The following is a 25259-nucleotide window of genomic DNA, read 5'->3' on the forward strand; positions in this document are numbered from 1 at the left end:
AGATGGCTCAGTGGTTAAGAGCATTGCCTGCTCTTCCAAAGGTTCTGAGTTCAATTCCCAGCAACCACATGGTGGCTCACAACCATCTGTAAAGAGGTCTGGCGCCTTCTTCTGGCCTTCAGGCATACAGACAGAATATTGTATACATGATAAATAAATTTAAAAAAAAAAAAAGAAAAAGATAGTCTATTGAATGCTCAATTCTACTAAATTAAATTTCTATTGTCAGGCTTGGTTGCATTTTCTTTCTTAATTTTAATTTTTCTACAATGAATTACTATTAGTACTGTAATTTTAAAAATTCAGTATAGTACATATTTTGCTTGTTTCAGGGAACAAGATCTCATGTCGTCTCAAACTCCCATTTTAGTCAAGGATAACCTCGAACTTCTGATCCTTCCACAAGTGCTAGGATTACAGGCATGCACTAAAATATCCAGCAGTTTTAAGCTAGAAAACAATTAGTCCTATGGTGAATCAGGAAGATGTCAAGGACCCCCCACAACTGGTTTCCCAGCCACAGGGTTGTATTTAGGGTTATAAAGATGCTTTGGAGCTAGATAGAGGTGGTAGTTGTTCAATACTCTGTATTTACTACCCATTGCTGGACTGTTAACTGTGCGTGTGTTTGTGCAGATGCGTAGGTGCGTGAAGATGGACACCAGAGGACAACCTTGGGTACTATTCCTCAGATGCCATACACCTTGTTTATTAAGACAAGACAGGATCTCTTATTGGCCTGGCGCTCACTGATTTGTTCAGGTTGGCTGACCAGCCAGCCCTAGGACTCCACCTGTTTCCAGTGTTTTCTCTCCAGTGTTGAGACTTCTGATTTATACCTCCATGCTGATCTTGGTCCACAAGCACTTCCCTGACTGAGGTATTTCCCCAGCCCTCACTGTGCTTTTTGAGACAGTTCTTTGCTTTGTAGCTCAGGCCTGTCTGGGACTCATAATCTTGCTGCTTCAACTTAAATGCTGATGACAGGTGTGGACCATGACACCCGTTTCGAAATGGCTAATTTTACATTCCATGAATGCAAATTCATCTCAATTTTAAAATGCGTCAACCCCTGTCAACTGCCCCCCTCTCCCCACAAAGCCTAGCTGCCCGGTTCCTCAGACACGCTCAGAGCACGTTACCTTCTCCATGCAGCAGGGATGGGTCTAAGAGCTCCATCATGTACTCGATTTCAGTGTCCAATTCCAGCATGTCACACTGAGCTATGACATAGGTCAGGACCGGCAAGAAGTCATCTGCACCATACATCCTCCCTGGGATCAGGAAGAGAGGGCAAAGTGGGATATTTCTGTCAATGCTACTTGCTTTCACATCCTGTTGCTATTATTAGCCACCAAGGAGTCATGCTGGGGAAACGCGCTACTTATAACTGGGCATGGGGGTTGCTGCAATTCTACCTACGTGGCCCCTTGACTCTCCCCCACTGTTTACTGAGACGGGCCCCTTGCTCATAATCTCAGAATGAATGCCTATGAGACAGTCAACACAGTTCAGGTTTTCTTCCCACTTTTAAGATTTGCACACTAGAACAAAGTGCCTGTAAGTGTTTTAAACTGTTAGCAAGGCATGATATCAACCCTTAATAAAACATTTCCTTAGGCTAAATCTTTCTGGCTCACTTACTGTGTTCTGTGCCCGTTTATCACAAATGTAATGACAGATCAAACTTAAACCAGGAAAAAAAAATCTGCTCTGTGCTCAATGTTTATTTAATTTGTTCATTTAAACACGGGTTGATGATAGCACCTGATTAATAGCAACATGAGTAAAAGACAAACAAAGAAAAGATCCTTATTTTTTGCAATGGTGGTTCTTACTTGTGGTTACTTTGCTATCCAAGAGAGCACTGTTGGTATCTGGATCATTTTCCATGATCACAGTTGGAAGGTGAGAAAGAGTGGAAATGGTATCCAGGATGCTGCCTGGCTTCCCCACAGGAAACAGGACAGCCCCCACAATGAAGATGATCATGTCTGAAATGTCACCAGTGTGCAGGCAGAAGGACAGTGCTACTGAACAATGTAATCCCGAGCAGGTATTAGTTTGGAAATTTTTATAAACGGTCTCATGAACTATAGAGCTATGTGCTTCAAATTTCAGAAGCTATGTCCACAGGCTGGCAACAGGCTCTGGTTGTGTGTGTGTGTGTATGTGTGTGTGTACATGCACAGGTGTGTGCATGCATGTGGGGGTCAGAGGATGACATTAGGTATTTTTCGCAATTGATCTCTTTTGTATTTACTGAGGCAGGATCTCTTCTGAACCTGGAGCTCACCTATTTGGCTATTCTAGCTATTCATATTGCCATGGGGGTCCCGTATTTGCCTCCTGAGTGTGGGATTGTGCGTAGGCTGCCACACACATCCACCCAGCATTTATGCAGATGCTGGGGATCTGAACTCTGGTCCTTATGCTCGCCTGACAAATGCTTTGCTCACCAAACCATTTCCCTGGTCCCAAGAGCTCAGAGGTTAAGGTCCTCACTGAGTAGTCACGCATTCCTATCTACTTCAGCAATGGGTAACAGAGTCCGTCGCTTCTCTACTAAGGTAATTTCTGTCAGGAAAAAGTTGGTAATTGCCCACTATATAACAGGAAGCTCCCTGAAGGCCAGAACAGGGCGGGTTCAGTCACTACCCATGAATCATGGGTACTTCTGTATCTTTAGGGAAGAGCCAGGGGAAATCTGAGGACTTATTTCCTACTTTGTAATTCTGTGATGAGTTCTGATGGTGATGCTTCAGCCCGTATTACAGAACTGGCTAAGAGAGCCTCACTTCTACCAAACACTCCAGCTTTCTCATACACGTGTTATAGATGATCGCTACAAACCCTCATGAGCCAGGGTGCGGTAACCGTTCTCCGTAATATTCCTGTTGCACTTGGGGTTCAGATAGAGTTGCCTCACCTAATTCTCAGTTCTGAAGGAGAGGGTCATATGTAAGAACAGATGTGGAAACCACAGGGCAGAAGATTAAGGCGGCTAAAGTCCCCCGGTAAAGAAACACGTCCCCAGGGGGAGGACAGCATATTCGTATGCTCTATATCGCACTAACTCTCTGTTTAAGTAGGCAGCTCTTGTCCTTATGAATGATCACTGGCTGCGAGGATTCTGTCGTATGAGACTCGTATGACAAATTCCACCAGCTGCACTTATATGTCTGCAGGCTGATAGATGAAATTAGAGACCAAAGGGAGGGGACATTGGGGCTCAGACAGACGTCTGGACAGAGTGACAGACTGCCTCACCTGAGTTGTTCTCCATGACAGTATAGATGAGCTTGCAGACCCGAAGCAGAAGCATGACCTTCTTTTCTGGTGAATACATCTTCTGCATGGTCATGAATTTAACTTTGATTTTCTCCAGCTCCACCAAGTCAGGAGTCGGGGCAAAGACCCCCAGTTCCTGTGGGTTCCTCTGCCGTACAAGTTGCAGGTTTTCCTTGAGTTGTTTCCATGAGCCGTCGGCCGTGTGGAAGTCCTTCAGCATGGCCTCCACGTGGCCCTTGAGGGGCTTCAAGATGCATTTGTGCATGGCCTTCTCCAACACCACATCTGTCAAAGAAAATGCAGCTACTGTGACCACTGTCTGAAGAGAGAATTGCAACGGGTACTATTATGGGATGCATGTCTGTGACTCTATACAGCCTTAGAGGAGAGGGTAAATATGTGATCAGAATGTTTAACACACAACAGACGACAGACAGAACCACCAGGACTCACAGGCCAGGAAAAGCGACCTTTTCCTGATTAGACCTTCCATGCACACAATCAATAAAGTAAGCGGATTTATTTTAATCCCCCTATGTACAGGCAAATATTCCAGAAGACCTTCTTTTGATTCAGGTGTCCTACCTCGCCTTCCTGTTGCTATGTTATCTTACAGCATTTTCTTCCTTTAAAAAAAAAAAAAACTGAGTGTGAGCATTCATGTGTGTGTGTGGGGGGGGAGAGTGGATACATGCTACAGCAAGAACATGGCGGTCAGAGGACCGCTGCAGGCGTCTAGTTGCATCTCAGGCCTTATTTGAGGCAGAGTCTCTTCTTCACTGCTGTGTACACCAGGCTAGCTGGTCGGCAAGCTAAAGGTTTTCTAATACTGAGGGTGTGATCTTGGATTGGATTTTGAACTGAAAACCTCATTTGATTTGCAACAGAGGACATCAGTGGGGGATCAGTTAGGTGGGATCTGAATATAGCTTGCAGCTTTGGTAGCTGCGTCAACACAGCTTCAATATTGTTTTTCTTGTTTCTCTCAAGTTTGATGACTACACTATAATTTGCAATAGAAAGATTTGATGGGGCAAAGGGGGCACAGTGGTTCAGAAACACGGAATGTACATGTGTGTATAAACACCGAGAAAGAAGAACAAAGTGACTGTGGCAAAGGGCTAGCATTGGGGAATCTGGGTGGAGACAGGGCATTTCTTTGTATTATTGGTGCAATTTTCCTGTCAGTCTGATACTATTTCAAAATGAAAAGTTAAAACATTTAAATTTCTATGGAGTTAGGAAAATCTTTAGGTGTGGGTAGAGTTATTTTTCCTTCTTTGAATGCTCACCCAGTGGAATAGCTTCCGTTGTCACTATTAAAGAGGATAGTAACATAAATCTGGGGTCCTAGGCTGAAGATAATTTGCATAGTGATGAATTCTCTGCTTTTTCATCCCACATGCTGCAGGTCTCATCAAGTCTACCTGAGCTGTACTGTGGTGACAGCTGATACATGATACCAAGGTGGTTCCATTTTGTAAATGCACCGATCCACTTATTTCTAAGACTGGAAAGAGATGAGTTATTTCTCTGGCCTCTGGAATTCTTGATATGGGATCAGATCATACTGAATTCTAATTACTGTCTATTATTAGAGGTCGGGGGGGGGGTGTGGCAGAATAATTTAAGTCAGAAGTGCAAATCATGAACATCTTGACTGTACCTCAAAGTGAGAACTGAGTCTAGAGGTTAATGCTGATCCCACAGTGACCAGAGTTCCTCAGCCTAGGTTTCCCTCTGTTCCTGCACTTCCACAGTCTTTGTTTAAAGATAGAGCGCCATACAATTAAAGAGCAAAATAGATACACAAGGGGTTAAAAGAGAGAGGAGAAGCAGCAACACTCTCACTTCACATGAGACATTAGACAGGTCACCGGTTTGCAGTGGCTGTGTTAATAAGCTTGTGCGACTCCACTGCTTCTTTGACTTTATCCTGCATGATCATTACCATAAAAAAAAATCAGTAGGAGCAAGTGAGGGCTTGGGTGAGCTGAGCCCTATGCAAATACTTCACTCAATTCTAATCCAGTCCTTGCAACAGCTCCCTACTTTTGCATGACATTAATACTATGCATATTTTACAGGTGACGAAGCAGAAGCCCGTAAATGTCTAGCAACTTGCTTGAGGAGACCTGACTACTTGGAACGAGAATTTCATCAGCTTTTCCAGGTAAGCCATCTCTCTCTCTTTCTCTCTCTCTTTGGTTCTCTCTCTCTTCTTTGGTGTGCTAGGGATCAAACTCAAGGCCTTGAGCATATGAAGTAAGTGTTCTACCACTGAGTTCTACCCTCCCTCAGCCCCCAAGTAAGCAATCTCTTATTTTAAATTTCAAGTCACTTTGTAAGTACTGACCAGTTTTTTGTTGTTGTTGTTGAAATTTGGTTTTTTTTTTTTTTTAAATCTCATTCAGGGTTCCGAAAGCAGCATTCATGAATATCATTCACCTGCACCTTGGCACCTGCACAGGTCTCCAAAGAAGTGGAAGGGCCATGCCAATCACTAATTAGGAATTGCACATAAATGTTTGTAGCAGTGCTTTTCATCATTGCTCCAAATTGGAAAGAACCCAAAGCCTGGTCCAACAGAATGGCTGCATGAGATGTAGTCACACCACAATGGGAGACGTTCGTTCAATGAGGAAGCACACTGTCCCACATGCAGTGTGAGTGAAACTCCAGATGCCACACTGGGTGTGAAAGAGGTGTACTCAGCAAATCTCCCACAGCCTTTCATCTCTATAAAGTCTAACACACAGCCTGCCGATGGTGTCAGAACTCACGTCGGCAGTTGCCCTTGGGAAGGAACTGACGGGTCACGGGGCCACTTTGGTGTCTGTGAGGAGAAAGGAGAAGTTCTCCTAGATTTAGTTGCTGCCTATATGAGACTCAGTGCTTAAGACTAGTGCACTTTATGCACACAAATACACATGTGTTGTGGAATAATCCTTTTGTACACTGTGACGATGTGTTGCTCACACTGTTTAATAAATAGTCATCCGTCCAACAGCTAGGCAGGAAGAGGCTGGGCAGCAGAGCCAGACTGAGAGAACACTGGGAAGAAGGGTGAGTCACCAACCAGATGCAGAGGGATCAGGAAGAAAATGAACCACATAGCAGCATGTAAATTAATAGAAATGGATTAATTTGATTATAAGAGCTAGTTAGTAACAAGCCTAAGCCTATTGGCAGAGCATTTTAATTAGTAATAAGTCTCTGTGTGGTTATTTGGGAGCTGGCTGGCAGGACAGAAACTCCTGCCAAAACACATGTAGACAGAAGACAACTGAAGACCAACCAGCATGAAAATTTTACCTGGAACTCTCAGAACAATGTGTCTGTCACTTCTGTGCCCAAGTGTTGTTACACAAACATTCTCCAAACCAGCAAACTGAGTGGGCCCCCTCTTTCATTCATTCATGTGGCCAGGGACCAGTGCTGGCCTTGGTGTAGTGGGACTGTGGGAATCTGCTAGTACCTTCTTTTCTTTTCTTTTCTTTTCTTTTTTTTTCCTTCCTTCCTTCCTTCCTTCCTTTCATTTTATCTTATGTGCACTGGAATTTTGCCTATGTGTATATCTGTATAAGGGTGTAGGGTCTTCTTGAACTGGAGTTATCAATAGTTGTGAGCTGCCATATGGGTGAACTCAGGTCCTCTGGAAGAGCAGTCAGTGTTCTCAACCATGGAACCATCTCCCCAGCCCCCTCATTTTCTTAAAACAAAAAAGTAAAAATAATTCCTTGTATTGAAATGGAGGGGAAGCTTGAACCAACCCTCTGATTTCATTTGATGCTAGCTAGCAGCCTAGGCTGTCCTGGGAGTTACTATGCAGACCAACCTTGCTTCAAACTCACAGCAATCTTCCTCCCTCAGCTTCTATGGTTGGCTGACTCTTGGCTTATTTTAAAAGTCACTCAGAGGTGAAAAGCTTGTATGGTGTCCTCTAACCAGGACATCTGCCTAGACAGTGTCTTCTCAAAACAAACAAAAACGAACACAGAGTTAGGGTAGGATGGAGGAAATGGTGGATCTTGAAGAACTTGGAAGAAATTCTCAAATAATAAAAAAGATTCTATTAGAAAAGAAGCTCGGCTATGTAGCAAAGGAACAGGTCTTTACTGGCTCCACAGTGCATAACATATAAAATGTGTTCCCTAGGGTACAACTCTTCACCTTGTTTCCAGGCATCTGAAATTGGTCTAGGAATTTGTCCAAATTGTGTCTAGCTTAAACAAGTTGAAACCAATGACTCATTACCTGGGCATGCCAGGTGTTTGATGGGTGACCTTTGCTACCAAGGGTCAAATACTCCACGCACAATAGCTGGTGTTCTCTGTGTAGGTGGTCAACTGCTTCATTTCCCTTGTCTGTAAACCTCTCTCCCCCCTATCCATATGTACATACGTATCCCCAAACCTTTTCTATCCTCAAGAAGGTGGATTTGAGACTTGGAACTTTTCATCTCCTCATATTTGGCAACCCAGTGAACAAACTCTCATGCCAAACAGTGACTTCAGACACACATGGCGTAGGCAGAACAAGCGATGCTTGGTGACAGCGCTAGGCAATTTTTCCAAGTTGGCTTTTTGTTTGTTCTTTTTAAAGACCACACTTTAAAATTAAAACTGGCCTCTTCCGTTTGTTTCCTGGGCTGTACTCTTTCTGACCACCCCTACTAAACCTTCAATAAAGAATGGGGGGGGGAGTTTTGAAATAAAAAGGACCAGTGGCCTCACTGAGGGACCTCCACTGCTTCATTCCACCAAGAAACCTGAGCTTCTGCTCTTAAGCAAGAGAGAAAAATTATTTGAGGAACATAAGAAATGGGACCTTTCTGAATGAGGGCTAGCTCAGACCAAAACCAAACCGAAACGGTGGCCGTGCTCAGAGTTCTGGAAGATCACCAACTTTCTCCTTTCTGCTGATTTCTGTTCTATCTAGTTGCTTTAATTTCAACATGAGAAACCCAAATCTTTTCCACTAAGAGCAGCAACACTATTCTAGATACCTTGTGTTTACCGACTCATCACATCCTCAAACAAACCCCATACAAGGAGGACTTTGCTACAATCACTTCACACAGAAGAAATCCATAGCATGCAGCAAGCAGGAGGAAGAGCGAGGGTTCCAGCCCTGAACACCTACTGCAGGCTTCTAGATGGTATGTCGGCTGCACCCCATCATCAGAAAGCGTGCGGAACCGAAGAGGGCAAACGCCCATTCATGGACAAGGGATAGGTGACTGCTCTTCTTGGTGCTCATTAGTTTTCTTTTTTTGTTTTTCTGGTAACAAGAAAATACTAGAACAGTCAGGCTTGGTGGTGCATGCCTTCAGTCCCAGCACTTGGGACACAAAGACTGGTGGATCTCTGTGACTTGAGGCTAGTCTGGTCTACACAGAGAGTTCCAGGAGAGCCAGGGCTAGAGAAATCCTGGCCCTTCTACTGTGTAAAAAGTTGACAGAGAGTTTACACTTCTTTTTTCTCATGCACTAACATACATGTGCAGACATGTTATTAGCAGCCAAGCAGAGACCTCAGACTCAGTGGCTCAGGCTCAGCTCTTCCTGCGGCACATCTCACACTCGGGCCTTTCAGCAGAGATGTTTCCCTCGGCAGAGTGGGTAGCTGAGGGAAGCAGAAGGCTGTTTCCAGGGGTCACAAGACGCAGACATGAAGCATAAAGGGCTACTTTTAAAATGTGTGATTTTAAGGGAGGATGGCCTTCCCCTGGCTCAGTTCCCTCAACTATTTGGGCTGCCTCCAGTTTCACAATGGACCTGCTGAGAGGACTTGGTGAGGTCTCAGGCCATGAGTACCCAGTGTGTATCTGTCATCTACTAAGAATGTTGAAGTTACTGCTTCCTTCCTTGGAATAAAATGGCGATGCATCTGGAAAGAGACCCCAGGGTTTTTGAAGCCAGGGTTTTTGTTTTGCTTTTCAGGATTAATTGCGGTCAGATTAAGAGTGGCCTGTTTCCTAGTCACCTTTCCCTGCTTGGGTACTCATACCTGCTAGCTCCTTCTTTTTGGTACAAAGATGGAGGATCCGAGGCTTTCTAACCACACTTCAGTTTCTCTGGAGTTTCACCACCACCTTACTCGATTCCTGTCACAGCCTAGAAGCTGCAGAGAGCTGGCTATCTTGGGTGGTCCTGTATCCACCATAGCAGGAGAAACCAGAGGCAAAGAACCCCAGGCCTACTTCAGATGAGAAAACATGGCATAGGCAGAGGCTAGTAGGCTACCAAAGCCTCCCGCTGAATGTCTCAGGAAGTGTGGGTTCAAGCCAGCGTTAGTGGAGGTTTTGGTCTGGTGATTGGAGAAGACCAGATTACCCTGCTGGACTTGCTTTATTCTGTCTCTTCTAGGACCTAACAGGACCTCTCTCTGTACTTCTGTGCCTTCTCAAAAGCTCCTCCTGGGTCCGCTCGACTTTCTCTCAGCATGGATTCCAATGATAACTGCCCACCTTTCTCAGTGCCTCCCCTGTAGGAACCTTGTCCCTTGGTGTTCTTTGATGCTGCTGCTGCCAAGATATTGGGCAGATTAGATTTTTCTCCTTGACAGGAAGTCCTCTGAAAATCTCACCTCAGGGAGATAACTGGAACTGACCCAGACTCCAGGCACAGATTCTCCAGGTAGTATATATCCCAAGCATTAAACAGAAAATCCTTCCCTTGGGGACCGGCACAAAGATGATGCATTTCCTTACCTCTACAGATCACAGATACCTAACTAGGGATGACATCAGTGCCAGGTGGAGGACTGTCTCTGCAGCCCTGCTGGGAGAACTTGGAAAATAAGTTTGCTGTGGGCATGTCACCCACACATACTTGGACTCATCAGCAATGATGCTTTATCATTATTGGGTATTACCAGCCCAATTGTACCAGTATCAATATATAGATGACAAGCACTGACATTGTGATTCACTTACATTTCTTATTTTTAATTATATGTATGCATATGTATCTGTGTATACTCATCTATGCGCATGAGTGCGGAGACCCAGGATCCCAGAAGAGGGCATCAGATCCCATGAACTGGAGTTACCGGAGGTTGTGAACAGCCCAATATGGGCTCTGGGAACTGAACTTGGGTCCTCGGAAGGAGTGATGCCTGCTCTCAACCACTGTCTCCAGCCTCTCACTTTCAGTTTGGCTCATGTTGGCAAGTTTCAATAAGGCCATCATGAAAACACACGGGCTTTATTCCTGTATTGTCTTATACAAAACAATCTCTGGAGCTGATTTCGGTGCCTTCCAGTAAAAGAAGCGGGGGAGGGGGTATGTGCAAGAAAGAAGAGGAAGCGAGCCTGTCCTTCTTCAGACGTTGAGCTTGTGAATCTGGGCTGGAAGTCAGACTGCAGATCACCAAAGGCTCAGCCTGTGCACTCTACCCACGTAGCCGAGACAGCCAACTGGGACTCTTTCAGTTTGGCACAAGCATCTCTCTGGCCACATGACTCAGAATGACTTTTCAAAAAGCAAATAATTTAAGAACTTAAACTGCACTGTGAATTGAATACAAATGCCATCAGACGCTGGAACTCGAACCGGACTTAGACACTCCTTAAAAAACAACACTTCATGTGCAGCTTTTGAGAGGCAGAGATCACAAGTGTGAGGCCAGCCTGGTCTACCTAATGAGCTTCAGCCTGGTCTACATAGCAAGTTCCAGGTCAATGGGGAGACCCTTTGGCAAAAAAGCCAAAACTAAAAAAGAACCCCTACATAAAACAAAACAAACACACATTCAAAGCAAAACTCAACAAGTACACTCAAAAATGAAAAGAAAACAAAACCCTAAATGATTTTTTAAAAAATAATAAAAAACCCACAAACAAACAAACAAACAAAAGAATTTTACCATAACCTGAACCAAAGTAGCAGTGACTGTTTAAATTGGACAAATTACATGTAACTTTACTTTTTCTAGAGGTGGTTTCTCACTAAGTTGCTCAGGTTGACCTCAGACTCCTGGGCTTAAGTAATCATCCTGCCTCAACCTCTTGACTAGCTGGGACTATAGGCATTCCCTCCTGCACCAGACTCTCAATGTCCTCTTTTTATAAGTGCTCTATTCTGTGGTATCCAACAACATTTCAGTACCATTTTTCCAATAAAACAAACAAAAAACAACGAAGACTTAAAAAAACAAAACCAAAAACCTTTAAGTACATAAATTAATGTGTTCTTTGACAAACGTGGGAATGGCGCTTAAGGATACTTCTTCAAAGAATCAAAATGCTCTTGGGAAAAAGAGTGTTTTGGTTTATAGCAATTACAGGAAAATAATAATACCGTCTCCCTTTTCACTACAATCGTTAGGAATGTGGAGTTAGGTGCTTTGCCACTATTGGTCATCTGTGGTGAAACTCTGAGGGCTACTAACATTACCAGAGTCAGAGAAATTTTGCTTTTCTCAAAGAAAGACAGGGGAATCTCCCAAGGCTGATATCAAGTCAAAGGGGAAAAGTGTTCTACTAAAATCAAACATCCAATACTGCAACAAGTTCGGCAGAATTGAGATTTCATTTATCTTTTTAAACAAGAAATACGGACTCTCTCTCATTGGCTGTCTGAGAACCAAGCAAGGAAGAATGCCAACAGGGCATGAACGTTGGGATGAAAGGATCGTCACACCCATCTGTCCTGGGACTTCACACCATGGGATATCAACTAAGAGTCAGCTTCACTCTGCCAGTCAAGAACTGACAGCAGGGTTTTGTGTAAAGCCTCCAAGTGTGTCCTGTTCTTGTCAAACACTGGCATGTTCTTCCCCTTGGAGAGAGGAAGGTGAGGGACAGCTGTCCAGGAAGGAAGCCCCCTGGTGGGCCTGGAATGAGGGGAGAGAGGTTTGCACAGAAACCGGCCCACGTGGCACCCTCAAGAACTTCATTATTCAACAGACTGGCTGAGCTGATGCTAGGCAACTCCCTGTACTCAGGAGCCTCTCAGTGGCAGGACTTCGGGGCGGAAGTGCTCCACAGGAACGGTCTCAACAGAATGAAAACTCCCTATGGCAGGACATGACCATCAACAGTGACCGCTTTTTAGGTTGAGAACTAACTCTCTGCCAGCAGCTCACACTTGGTTAGAGAGCCCCAGAAGGAAGAGCAGCAGCAGCATATGAGCAGAGCAAGAATGGGCAAGACCTTTTCTCAACTCCTTTCCTTATGTAACGCTAGAACCTTCCCTGGAAGACAATGTCAGCACCATCTGCGGACACGAAGAGATCCATGTGCGCAAACTTATGAGGTCGCTTTTACCTGCGAATGACCTGACCGCTCTAATTCTACAGGTATTACCCCATGAAATGCCGCCTTCCACTTCCGTGGCTTCAGAATGGATGTTCTCAAAGTCTGGCATTAAACCTATCTCCTAAGTTCAGTCCTCCAGCAAGAAAGACTGGATGAAATTCTTTTACAGCAGAGAAACCCAAGTGGCATTCTTGAAAAGCCTTCCCAGCACTCACAGACACCTGTTCAGAGCAAGCCCGAGGCTTGGGATTCTGTGGATAGCATTGAAGTGCTGGTGCTTCATAGCTGTGAAGATTCTGGAATTCCTTCCAGGAAGTGAGAGTGGGAATGAGCACACACACAATAGAGATCAGAAGATCCGGGCTGCATACAACCCCCCTTCCAGGCTCAGGCTTACCCTCTGCCCATAGCGCTACACAGCTTGACCTCTCTTGGAACTGGAAAGTGACAGATGATATATGCAGAAATATATCACCTTTGAGGTTATGAGTCCCCCAAAGGGCACAGTAAGTCGCCTTTATAGCTAAATGCAAAACGCAGACAATTGGGTTAAAGCGACGTTCTCACTGAAGTCCAAATCTAGTCACTTCCACATCAGAGGGGACTGGCTGGCTTTCTAATAATTACCATCACTTCTTCCCCTTGGTGCAGTTTCCCAGGCTGACCTCTGCTACAGTAACCTTCCCCTTACTTTCAAAAGCCTGGGGCTTCTCAATGCGCTTTCAAAATACTATGTTTTCCATTCATGAAGCAACAGGAAAAGCTGCCTGCCTTCAGGCAAATGCTAAAAAAAAAAAAAAAAAAAAAAAACAATACAAAACATTCCAAACAAGGCTGGGCAGGGCAGTACACTCCTGTAGTCTCAGCTATTCCTGAGTAGAAGGACTGCTGGAAGCCAGACTGTGCAAACAGGCTAAGCAGAACAGCAAGACATCTGACTTAAACAAATAAAACCAACCAAACAAATACACAGCAAAACCAATCCATACAAAGCATAGCAATAGCGCCAGGCGGTGGTGGCCTTTAATCCCAGCACTCGGGAGGCAGAGGCAGGTGGATCTCTGTGAGTTCGAGGCCAGCGTGGTCTACAAGAGCTAGTTCCAGGACAGGCTCCAAAGCTACAGAGAAACCCTGTCTCGGAGGAAAAAAAAAAAGCAGGACGATGTTTTTATAGGTATTAGTCATAGTCACAACTGTCCTAAAGACAAAATATAAACACAAGCCTTAGCTGAAGGAGTAGGCTGACGTAACAAGGGTTTGCCACAGGTGTTGGCTCATGCCTACAATCCCAGGCCTTGGAAGGCTGAGGCAGGAGGACTGAGAGGGTGAAAGGCTGGTCTGTGTCACACAGTAGAGCATCACACCAGTTCAAGTTCTGAACTTGCCAACTACTAACTGGAGTGGGTTGACACATTACCTGACTTCCTTCATCCCTCACGGGACGGGATAGGATGCATTTTGACTGGGGTGTATATGGAGGTGAGTGGGGAGCACCCACTGAAGCAGCTTTTTCAGGCTGCCCAGCTTATCTGGGAGACTCTACAGATGTGGGCTTCCCTCCTCATTAGAGATTTCAATTTAAAAATAAGAATTGTAAATTTCAGGGAGTTTTGGAGAGGATGAGTTTCTGAGTGATAAACACACACACACACACACACACACACCCCACACACGATAGGCAAGCTTCCTGAGACCTTCTTGTATTGGTACTTAAGGAATGAGCAGGGAAGCCCAGGCAGAGGGAGGCCTTGTTCCCCAAGGAGCTCCTGCTCTATGGGCTGGCTGGTGCTGTCTGCATATGTAGCTCACTCCTGCCAGCAGCCTCCCACCTTCCCCCAGCCCTGGGAGGAAGCATCTCATTCTCTTTTCTAGGTAGGAGCCCCCATGGCTAGGAATTTGGAGTTGGTCTTCAGGAGAGGCAAGACTGTAGGCTGGGGGTGGGGGGTGGGGAGTGGAGAGGAGGAAGGAAGGCAACTTCTATGACTATTTTGCATTCTGAGGAAGTCTCCTGAAGAGTTTTCAATTCTGAGACACATTACAAAGACACATTCCTTTCAGCCACCACTCTCTCCTTCTCTCGGGAGCACCCCAGCTCCTCTAACCACGCCCAGACAACCCTGGGCTAGGTCAGAGCACCACAAGAAAACAAACAGGGCTTTGAGTCCTTTGTGACCAAATCAAAGAGCTGCTCAAATTCAAAGTAGGAGAGAGAGAGAGAGAGAGAGAGAGAGAGAGAGAGAGACTCTATCACACACTGTTTACTACTTTCAACAAACACACCCAATCAGAAAGTAGAAATCTGAGTTTAGCTAAACCATGGAAATGTTTGCAAACTCTTGCCTATTGCTACCCACTGACTGAAGTCTTTCAAATTAACCTTTTAGAGTCAATCTTCCAAACTTAAAACAAAACAAAACAACAATAATAATGAAAACAAAACTTGGAAACTCTTGCCCTAAAAAAAAAAAAGGCTTGCCAAATTCAAATTTGCCTTGGCAAGCTGCCTACCAAAGGAACTATTAACCATCCAGCCCTTCTGTGAGGTCACAGAAAGAGCATTTCCCCTTGACTCTGGAGAGAATGCTTTTCATGTGATCTCCAAATTATGGCACTCATTATAAAGGTACACCAAACAAACTAGTTTTTCCCCTTTCATGTTGATTCCCCAACTGTCCCTGATCTAGACACTGTAGGGCGAAGGAAGCAGTGCGGATACGCTTGAGGCAGGGCAGGGTCTCGGGGTCCGAAGTCGGTCTGTGTTCTGTGTTCTGGGCTGGGGCTTGCACACAGGTATGCTCTTCCCACCCCGTCTTCACACTCCTAACATATGCTACAGAAGAAAACACGCACAGCCGCTCAGATGACAGCAAACATGCTGGCTAGAAGCAGGCAGCTCCCACAGAGTCCCACGCTCAGAAAATGCTCGACAGATGTGTCACACACACACACACACACACACACACACACACACAGGGCAAGAGCAGGCGGCAACTGGGACCCGCCAAAGCAGGACATTTGCAGCCTGACGTGCAGCATCTGCCTTAAAGGGGAGATTTTTCCATTCAAATCCGGTAGGAGAGTGTGTCATTTGTAACTTAACAGCAAACTTCATCCAAAACACCACTAACAGACGCACCATCTGACAAAGGTTACAGCAGTTCTTACATTTGAAGGTGGGGAGACAGGCACTTACCAATTTGGTCTTCAGGGATCAGCGACTCGATAGGGGGGTCCAGTTCGGAGCTCTGAGACAAATAGTTCTTGACCTGGGTCATAAACTGTCGGATGGTCTGCAGCATGTCAGTGCTGGACACATGGCATTCCTTGTTCTCCTTCAGGAAACTCACGTAGTCCTGAACCAGGCACCCGAAATAGGTGCATTTGTCCCGGGACAGCTCGGCGATCCTGCGGACCATCCGCTTCTCAGGGGTCATGAAGGAGCTGAACACCCCGCTCATCTTTCGCAACTGGGACTTGACGAGCTTGGGCAGCACAAAAGAGCTGTTCCTCTTCTTTTTGGACTTGATGGGAGGTGCCATGGTCTCCTGGTCACTCTCCCCTTCGTAGTCCTCCAGGCTACTGGTTGTATCAGCCTCGTAGCCATACAGGGGCATGCTCCGGTCGAAGTCCAGCGAGTCGGAGGAGGAAGTGGAAAGGCTCATGTCGCTCAGCCTCTGCCTGCCTCCATGGCACGGTGGTGGCTGTGATTCAGAGTCGGGCGGCGCCCTTGTGCAATCCCCGGGGGCGTCCCTAGGCGGGGCTCCACCTGCGTGCCCAGCTGTGCCCAGCTCTGGCTCAGGCTCTGGCTCCGGACTCCGGCTGGGCCGGCAGGCGGTCAAGGTCTTAGCGCTGCCTTCCGCTTCCAAAAAAGAAGCCTGCTTCTTCAGCCGGGGTGGAGGGATGGGAGTTGGTTTTGTTCCAAGCAGAGCTACGTTCCCATGTTTGCTATGGTTGACTGTTTCTGGCATGCTCGTCTGGGGTTCAGTCCTGGATAGCCCAGGGCTTGTGTGCAGACTATTAATAGCGGGTGGCGGGGGCCTGGGTGGGGGGGACCGAGGCCTCTCGGTGCCATTCGCGTTGGGAGTCCTTGTGCTCGGCCGCTTTGGGCCTGGGCTGAGGTCCTGGCTGTGCACTTTCAAGAAAAGAGGATTAATAAAACACAAGGCTCCGTTCGTCTGGCTGCACTCCAGCTCCGAAGGCGTCCTGGTTTTGATAGAATGCACTCCGTTTATAAGGCAGAGCTGGCGCAGGGAGGCAGGGCAGATGCCGGCTGAGGAGAGAGGCCTATGGAGAGGTGGGGAGTTTGGGGGTTTGTTGTCAGCTGAGGAGCTCCAAAAATCTGAAAGTCATTATCAGCGAAGACAAGAATGTAAATATAGTGTACTTGGGCCATTCCTTTACAAGTAACACACACACACACACACACACACAGAGAGAGAGAGAGAGAGAGAGAGAGAGAGAGAGAGAGAGAGAGAGAGACAGACAGACAGAGACAGACAGAGAGACAGAGAGAGACAGAGAGAAACTGCCTGTAGGGCAACAGAGGCTTAACTTTGGGTCTGCCTTTTTCCTTTGTGCCCTTCCCCCACTATGCTTCCTTACTGAAAAGGGCCGAAAGGCAGCCAGACCCAGCTCTGGGCTTACAGGAAAACTCCAGGGATTTCTCACCTTCAAAGCCTTTGAGAAAGGTTGGTTGAGCCAACAGACAGCTCCAGCCCAGCCCTTCACACAGGTAAGAAGGACAAAGAGAACTGGAAGGGGTCCAGGCTAATCTTGTAAAGGGCACAGGGCCACTGAGCTTGCTTTGCGAAATCCCACTCAGCCCTGAGAGCAACAGCACCCTTTCCAATCAACTCCTCCCGGATACCCTCCAACAAGGAGGCTGCCAGCAAAGGAATCCATAGGCCTCCAAGTTCCCCTTTATGAGGTAGGACCGGCAGCTGGGCCTGAGGGATGTTACACAATCTACTGGAGCTTTTACCCATTCAGCATTAAAATCCAGCAGAGGAAAACTGCATTCAAGAGTCCCATCCCTACAGGGTGGGATGGGGTGAGGGAGCAGTGTGTGTGTGTGTGTGTGTGTGTGTATTAGAGAGAGAGAGAGACAGAGAGACAGAGACAGAGAGACAGAGACAGAGACACACACACAGAGAGACAGAGAGAGAGAGAGAGAGAGAGAGAGAGACAGAGAGACAGTGTCTAGGATCTAGACACGTAGGTATGAGGCTTTGAAATCCCAAATTTCTACTCAAATACTGTGGTCTGATTGTGAACCTATCCAAAGACCAAAGTCTTAAAATCTTAAAAGAAATTCCCTTTTCCCCCTAGAAGGAAAACATTTAATGAAAGTTAAGCCCATACTGATTCTGCCGGAGCACTGGGATAAAGTCAAAGCAGGTGAACTGTGGGTGTTGGCTCAATGTCAGCCATAGTCTGGCAGGATTGTGGGGCTTTGGGGAAGATCGGCAAAGAGGCAGACTGCTGAAGTAAGCGCCAGCCCCAGAATGAGACCTTTGGTGGGAAGATGGACATGGCCCACAGCAGCAAGGTGGGAGCTGAGTAAGAGGGGAAGAGAGACAGATGTCACTGAGATGCCATCATCACTCCTTACAGCACCGGAGTGTCACTGCTGTCTGTGTGCCGCTTAAATGCCACACATGTGGATGCTGAGATGCACCACACCGGACTTCTCTTTCTGTCAGTGCTGCCTTTCCCCAGAAAGATGCCACAGAAAGAGAGGAACCTGGCAGGTCTTAAGCTGGGCTCTCTACATCTGGGGAGCCTTAATCGTTTGACGGGTTAAGTTAGAGGATTTAGGAGTTACCCAGGCACACTTAGTGCCAGTATTTGAAAGTGGGATGAACATTTGACTTGGGTAAAGAGTCCCAGAACATGTGATTCGGGGGACCTCAGGGTTCTGACAGCTGCATTTTGTCATGCAAGTGGATTCTTTGTCATTACAATTGTGTGTTTGATGTAGTAGTGGAACCATGGGCAGCCCCACAGGGATACTACTCGGCTTCATTTTAAGATACACCCAGGCAAGGGTACCCACTTACTCAGTCCCAGCTGGGCTAGTTCTTCAAGCTGAGACTCCGTCTTGGCTGTTGAAATGGCATAAGGTAACTTCAAGGTGAATGGCAGAACATCCCTGACATAAAGCAAAAAGGAAGAGAATGTTCATAATTACACGGCTGCTACCTCTCTCATGCATTCATTTTCACTTTAGAGACGTTTCCTATTCAACGGTCTAAAACATCACAAGTGACACCATACCACATCCAACCAAGCGTCTCTCTTTTGGCAGCTCTCATCTGAATTATCTATCACAGGCCAAGACACAAGGCTGCCTGATTGAATCTGTGCCAGCGGTCAGGTTCCCTGCTGGGTAGCATTGGGTGGGTAGAGTTCGTATCAGGATGTCTGACTGTGCCGGTAGACCCATCACCCCTCTAAAGCAGCCTGTCCCGCTGAGCTAGATGCCCTCTTAATGTTGGACTCTCACTCTCTAGACATGAATGCTCAATCCTTAATCCCCACTCTCTTACAGACAGCAGGTTCTCAGCAAGTGTCTGTTACCGTTTCTTCGTACCATTTGCTAAGCGGAGATCACTCCCGTGCCCCCTGTGTGTCAAAGATGAAAGTCTCTACTGTGTTTTAGGGCTGGTGTACTCTAACTTGGATGTACACAGGAGTCCCTGCCTGGAAATCTCATTATACCACACACTGAATACTTAGAGTCAGGAGGTCTGGATGGTGCTCTTAGGCCATGAATGCCACTTGCCACTGAAACCATCTCTGAAGGCAAGTTCCAGGTGCTTCATGCGGATAACTGCTAAGGAGGGTGGCGCCATGTGCTGATAAGCCACATGCAGAGGGGGCCCCAGAGATCAGCAAGCCTGCTAGGAAAGTGTCAAGCTGATATCAGGGTCCAGTCATAATCAGGGCATATACTCTTCTGGAGCAAATGACGGGCCATGGTGTGTTTTTCTTAGAAAGGGTTTTAGCAGACGGAATAAATGGTGGTTTATTTTCATATGCAAGGCTGAGAGGCAAGCTCTAAGAATCCATAACATTAGTACAGGGCTCAGCATAAACTCCCGCCCAGGAGAAAGTCATATTCAATGACAATGGTGACTTGAACAAAAAGGTATGTTAATTTTTTCTTTTTGGTAGTGGTTTTGGCCTTAAAAAAATAATTATCTACTCCTTCCCTCCATAAATGTTTATTATCATCTACAATAAACTAACATTGTTCTGGGCCAGAAACAAAACCTAAGTCCCTGCCAGAATGGAGCACCGTGCCAAAGAACATCAACAGGATATAAACAAGTAAGCTATGTATAGAATGTAGGGAAAGGGACACCAACCATGGGGAAACATTATGTGTGAGGGGGAAATAAAGACTATTGGAAGCCAGCGGATATGACTGTGCACACCTGTGACCTCCGCACTATAGGGAGACTTCAGCAGGAGGATGGGAAGTTCCAGGCCAGCTGCAATTACACAGTCAATTCCACAACAGCCTGCCCCCAAAGAGCAAATAAAACAAATAAAAATAAAGGAGGGCCAGCAGTGAGATGGCTCAGTGAATAAAGGGGCTTGCCATGCAAACCTGGCCCCTGGGAGCTTGACTCCCTGAAACCCTGGTTTTCAGGTGAGAGGAGGGAACTGACTCCAAAGGTTGTCCTCTGGCATGCGCATGCTCACCATGGCACCAGCATGTACCCTCCCCCCACATGACACACACACATGCGCATACTCACCATGGCACCAGCTATCCCCTTCCCCCACATGACACACACGCATGCACATGCTCCTAAAAAACATTTAAGTAAAAAAAAAGGAGTATTTAAAGGTGATTTTGGCCTATATATAGGCTCCAGAGATGGTTCAATAGTCACAGCACTTGCCTCACAAGCATGAGGAACCCCAGAACCCATGTCAATGCCAGATGGACGAGGTAACCCCTGTGATACCATAAAGTAGCGGTAAAGGACTCCCAGAGCAAGCTGGCTAGTGAGAATAGTCATATTGGTGAGCTCTGGGTTTGACTGGGAGACCCTGCCTCAGTGAATAAGGTGGAAGTGTCACCGAGGGTGATTCCTGATACCAACCTCAGGCCTCCACAGGCACATGCATGTAAGTGCGTGTGCACCCCACCCACATACATGTAAAATGCGTATGTACTATACACACACACACAGGAAAGTAGAAAGAGGTATCCAGTGAGCAAATTACACAGGGAAGATGATTCCAAGGTGAGGGAGCAGTATGTGAAAAGGGCCTGGGGTGAGTGGTGGGGTCTGGCACATGAGGAGAGCAGCCAGTGAGTCACTGTGGCTACTGTGGAGTTGGGGAGAGATGGGAATGCAAGCTTCTGCCTGTATTTTATCATCAAAAAAAAAAGGTCTTGAAAGTTTCTGTTGAAGAAAATCATATACCAAATTATCCTGTTGTTTATGGTAAGCTTAGGCAACATTATTCAGGAATGCACTAGATTAAATCTGGATGACTGGAGAATCTTGAAACCCTTAGAGCTGTTGACAGTCAATTACAAAGTTGCAGAGTCAATGAAAATAACAAAGCAGGTGTGGACCAACACCTGATAGTGTTACCAAAGCTCTACCACCACGCTCTCTCACATGAAATCAGGAGGCTGTTTCTCCTGACGGTGTCCAGCCCTGGTCAACTCCTGCTTCCACGAGGCCTCCACGCCTGACCTAAGACTGTGAACACCTTCTCCTGTGTCCTGGCGAGGGCAGTGATCCTGACTCTACTCTGAAGTGGAGACTAATGGGAACTGGAGTGTTGTAACATCAAAGTGTACCACAAACCCATGTTTGTAAAACTGCACTCAGTCCATTCAAATCTACTTTCTTTACCCACTGTGGAGAAAAGTTACGTGTAACAAAACCAACCTATGCTTATTTTAAGCTTTTACCTAGCTCAGCATGCTAGCCAGAGTTTAAACATCATCTGACTGGCTTGGTGTACTTAATGACATAGGACAGGAAGCTATACCTGACATCCGATAATAGATGGTTGTAGCTTTTGACTTATTTAGACAATTAGATGTTATGTATGAACTGCCTCACATTGTGCCAGCTAGGAGTACCTAGCATCTTCACACACACACACACACACACACACACACACACACACACCACACACACACACACACACACTTCCTTCTTTATTTATACCTCATTAAAAAAGGAGCCCTGATATTAAAGTTTGCACATAACAAACAAAATAGAGCCTACATCTTAATGCAGAACTTTCCTCTAAGAGTTTCAGACCATGCGCAATCCGGATTTACTTTATCTTTGCTCTGTACGCTTTATTTCTAAAGAGGGAGAGACTAACATTATTCAGCAACTTCTGCTGTCATGCACCAAGCAGTTGAGCACCTGTGAGGCCCACTGTCCATGCTGGGAAGAAATTGCATTCATTAGTATCAGGATCATGCAACCATATTGACTAGTGTAGGCCTTGATGCACCCCGTGGGACACACGGCAGCACAGCAGGGACTGGAACTAGCTGTGTTGAAGCTCAGGTGTGTGTAGTTGGCAGAGCAGAGTGAGGAAATGTGGGCTTTGGCGTCAAGATAATAATGGATTCAAATTCTCGGTCTCCCCCCCCCCCCCCCCGTGTATGTGTGTTTCTTGAGTGCTGGGGCTACAGGTGTGTTCTGTACCTGCTAGTCTGATTTCTTTTTTAGATTTATTTATTTTTCTTATATTTCTTCTTGTATGTATATGTGTTTTGCCTACATATATGTCTTACACCACATGTATGCCTGATGCCCTCAGAGACCAGAAGAGCATGTTGGATCCCCTGGGACTGGAGTTATAATTATGAGCTAAGACTTGAACCCTAGTCCTCTAGAATAACAGCCAGTGCTCTTACCCACTGAGCAATTTCTCCATCCCCCTATAATTGCTGGGTTTTGATTATATGGTGATAAGTATCATGGGATTTCGATCCATTTAGCCAGTGACTTGGGGCAGCAAGCTCTAGAGCGTGGTCTGAAAAGCTGAGGGGGGAGGGTCTCTCGCTCTCTTGCTCTAGCGCTGGCTTGGGTGGTAGGAGAGCAGGCAGTTTGGTGTTGGTGCTCTTTCCCCTTGGGCAGAACAACCGTGGTGGCATCTAACCTATCCTGTATCAGTGAGTGTTCACCCTCATTATACATAAATAAATTCTTTAGAGCCTCTCCCAGACTCTCGTGGATTCTCACACAGGTAAGCAAGGACCTCATTCCCATAGTTGTAACTCACAAGGTTTCTGGAAGGGCTATGGATAATGTGCCTGTTGTGCCTGTCACAAATATAGAAGACTCCAGATACTATTTCGATATTAAAAAGCGTGGTCCAAGCCTAGGAGTGATATCACCATCACCTAGGGGCTTGCTGGGCATGCAGGATGTGGCACAGTCCAGATCCTCTGAGTTTGATTCTGCCTCTTAAGAGGATTACAAGCGATTCTGGGGCACAACTGAGCCTGAAAGGTGGCTGGTTCTCTATACTGCGTTGACAACACCCAAGCAACAGGGAGCTCTGTGGTGCTACTGATCAATGGCGCTCATTACTTCTGTTCCCAACAGTGCTTTCCATTAGTTGATCCAACACCGCAAATCAGGTGTCCACTAACCGTGGCTTCTCTTGTCCATGTATACTTGACACGTTCTGTGTGGGAACCCACCCTAGTCTCTATGATGGATTCTCTACGAGCCACCAGGTAGAGGATTTCAGAAACACTTTGGAAAGACTGAGCCCTGTCAACCACTGATGACCAAGAACCAAGAATATCAACGAGGAGTATTAGAGGAGAAATCAAAGAGCATCAAGTGCCTTGGCATTTTGAAAAAAAAAAAACAAAACAAAAACTCTCAGGCCCCCTTTTTTTTTTATTTTTTATTTTTTTTTATTTTCGAGACAGGGTTTCTCCGTAGCTTTTTGGTTCCTGTCCTGGAACTAGCTCTTGTAGACCAGGCTGGCCTCGAACTCACAGAGATCCACCTGCCTCTGCCCCCCGAGTTCTGGGATTAAAGGCGTGCGCCACCACCGTCCGGCTCTCAGGCCCCTTTACTTGCAAAATATTGATGCTGAGATCGTCCTGTAAGTGCCTCAAGTGAGGTCTGTGCTTAGCAATTTACCAACGGCCTTAATTGACCTTCTGACCTTCAATCCCTAGCCTGCCCTGCTACTCCAGTAGGTGTTCTGGCCGGCTTGAAGTGTGGAGGGCAGAGAAGGGAATCTTCTCTGTGTAGTTGCCAAGTATTTGTGGATGGAAGGCTCTTTCCCCAATAGCCCGATTACCAGGAGGCAAAGTTGGAAGGAAGGCTGTCAGCCAACTTCACCTCCAGCTCACAGGGCAGCACTGACGTCATCTCTATCCTGGTTGGCTCTACACTAGACCAGGTGGGTCTGCTGAGCAGGGAGGGGGCTGAGGGAAGGGTGGTGCCGCTGGAGTTGCGTCCTGGGGGCTACAGAGGTCTTCTGTCTTCAGAAACACATTTCTGTTAAACTTTTAAAGATGGGAATTGCAGTTTGTCATTATTATCGGGGTGTTACTGGCACCCATTTTATCGGGGTGCTGCTGGAATTCAGTGGTGCAGTGCTGGGAAAGCTGGATAATCTCATGTCCTGAGACAGTGCCTCACACAGAATGAACCATCCTGGATCCCTAAAGTCTTTCTTTTTTAGAGGTATTTTGTGCACAATTTTAATATAATTCTAAATAGTCAGGATATAATTACATCAGGGGGGCAGGAAAAAAGATTTGTACTTCCTTCTAAACTTTGCCTCCAAAGCGTCCTATTTGCATGGAAGCAGCTCTCCTCAGTGGCTCGTGTGACACCCACCACTGCAACTGCAGCATAGCTTCTGCCTGCATCTGAGTCATTATATGTGCGCACTAAATGCAAATATATTTAGTCAAATTTTAAAATGCCAAAGAAAGATAACGCTACATCATAGTCAACTAAGTAACGACTTCATTCTCTTAATCTAAAATGGCGCGCTGTAACTAGTCGTACTTCAGAGCTTCAGAAGCGAATCACACAGGCTCCAGTGACCCTAACCTGGCAAGCAGGTGGCATCTCCTTGGGGTGAGGCGCTCACCAGGCAGGCACTGTCCATCCTGGGAAGCTGCCCTCACGTTCTTTCTGCTGATGAGCAGTGCTAGGGTCTCCCCTGGAGATGCCTCCTCTTCCTCGGGCCATTTATGGCTCAGCCTCAGTTAGCCTGAGAGCAGAGTGGCCATGCCAGGCAGAGAAAGGAAAGTCAACAGGTATGATGAATGCTAAACAGTCTAATCCTTAAAATAAACCAAGCCAAACCCAAGTGACTCCCCAGTCTCGCTGAGGCAGCCATGAGTTGTGACCTCTGAAAAGACATTTCCTGTAGCCTCAGTAGTGAGCAAACAGAAAAGCCAAGGAAGCCAACCTGGGCTCTGCCTGGTTAGAATAGGCAAGGCTTGCTCTTGCAGACAACCTGGGTTTTATTCCTAGCACCCATACGGTAGTTCACAACCATCTGTAACTCTAGATCTAGAGGACTCTGACTTCCTCTCCTGTTTCTGTGGGCACAAGGCATGCAGATGGTACACAGATGTATATTCAGACAAATGCTCATATACATAAAATAAAATTTAAAACATCTAAAAACAACAAAGAAAGGAGGGAAGAAAAAAGGAAAGA

The 25259-nt window shown here is 46.2% G+C and overlaps 1 protein-coding gene across 4 annotated transcripts in view; it reads right to left on the minus strand.

Annotated features, from left to right (window-relative positions):
* Rin2 (Ras and Rab interactor 2) overlaps positions 1-25259 on the minus strand; it is a 177976-nt gene that overhangs the window by 8700 nt on the left and 144017 nt on the right. For all 4 annotated transcript variants that reach the window (XM_041670354.1, XM_041670355.1, XM_041670353.1 and 1 more), the window contains 4 exons: positions 18615-18706; positions 15749-16894; positions 3271-3576; positions 1143-1274 (listed from right to left, as the gene is read on the minus strand). In XM_041670354.1, the coding sequence (XP_041526288.1) occupies positions 1143-1274; positions 3271-3576; positions 15749-16894; positions 18615-18706 (1676 nt within the window). The remainder of the gene's footprint in view (positions 1-1142; positions 1275-3270; positions 3577-15748; positions 16895-18614; positions 18707-25259) is intronic.

The sequence above is a fragment of the Microtus oregoni genome, unplaced genomic scaffold (assembly GCF_018167655.1).
Source record: "Microtus oregoni isolate MIOR12 unplaced genomic scaffold, Mior012 000020F_ref0000438, whole genome shotgun sequence".
Classification (NCBI taxonomy): Eukaryota; Metazoa; Chordata; class Mammalia; order Rodentia; family Cricetidae; genus Microtus; species Microtus oregoni.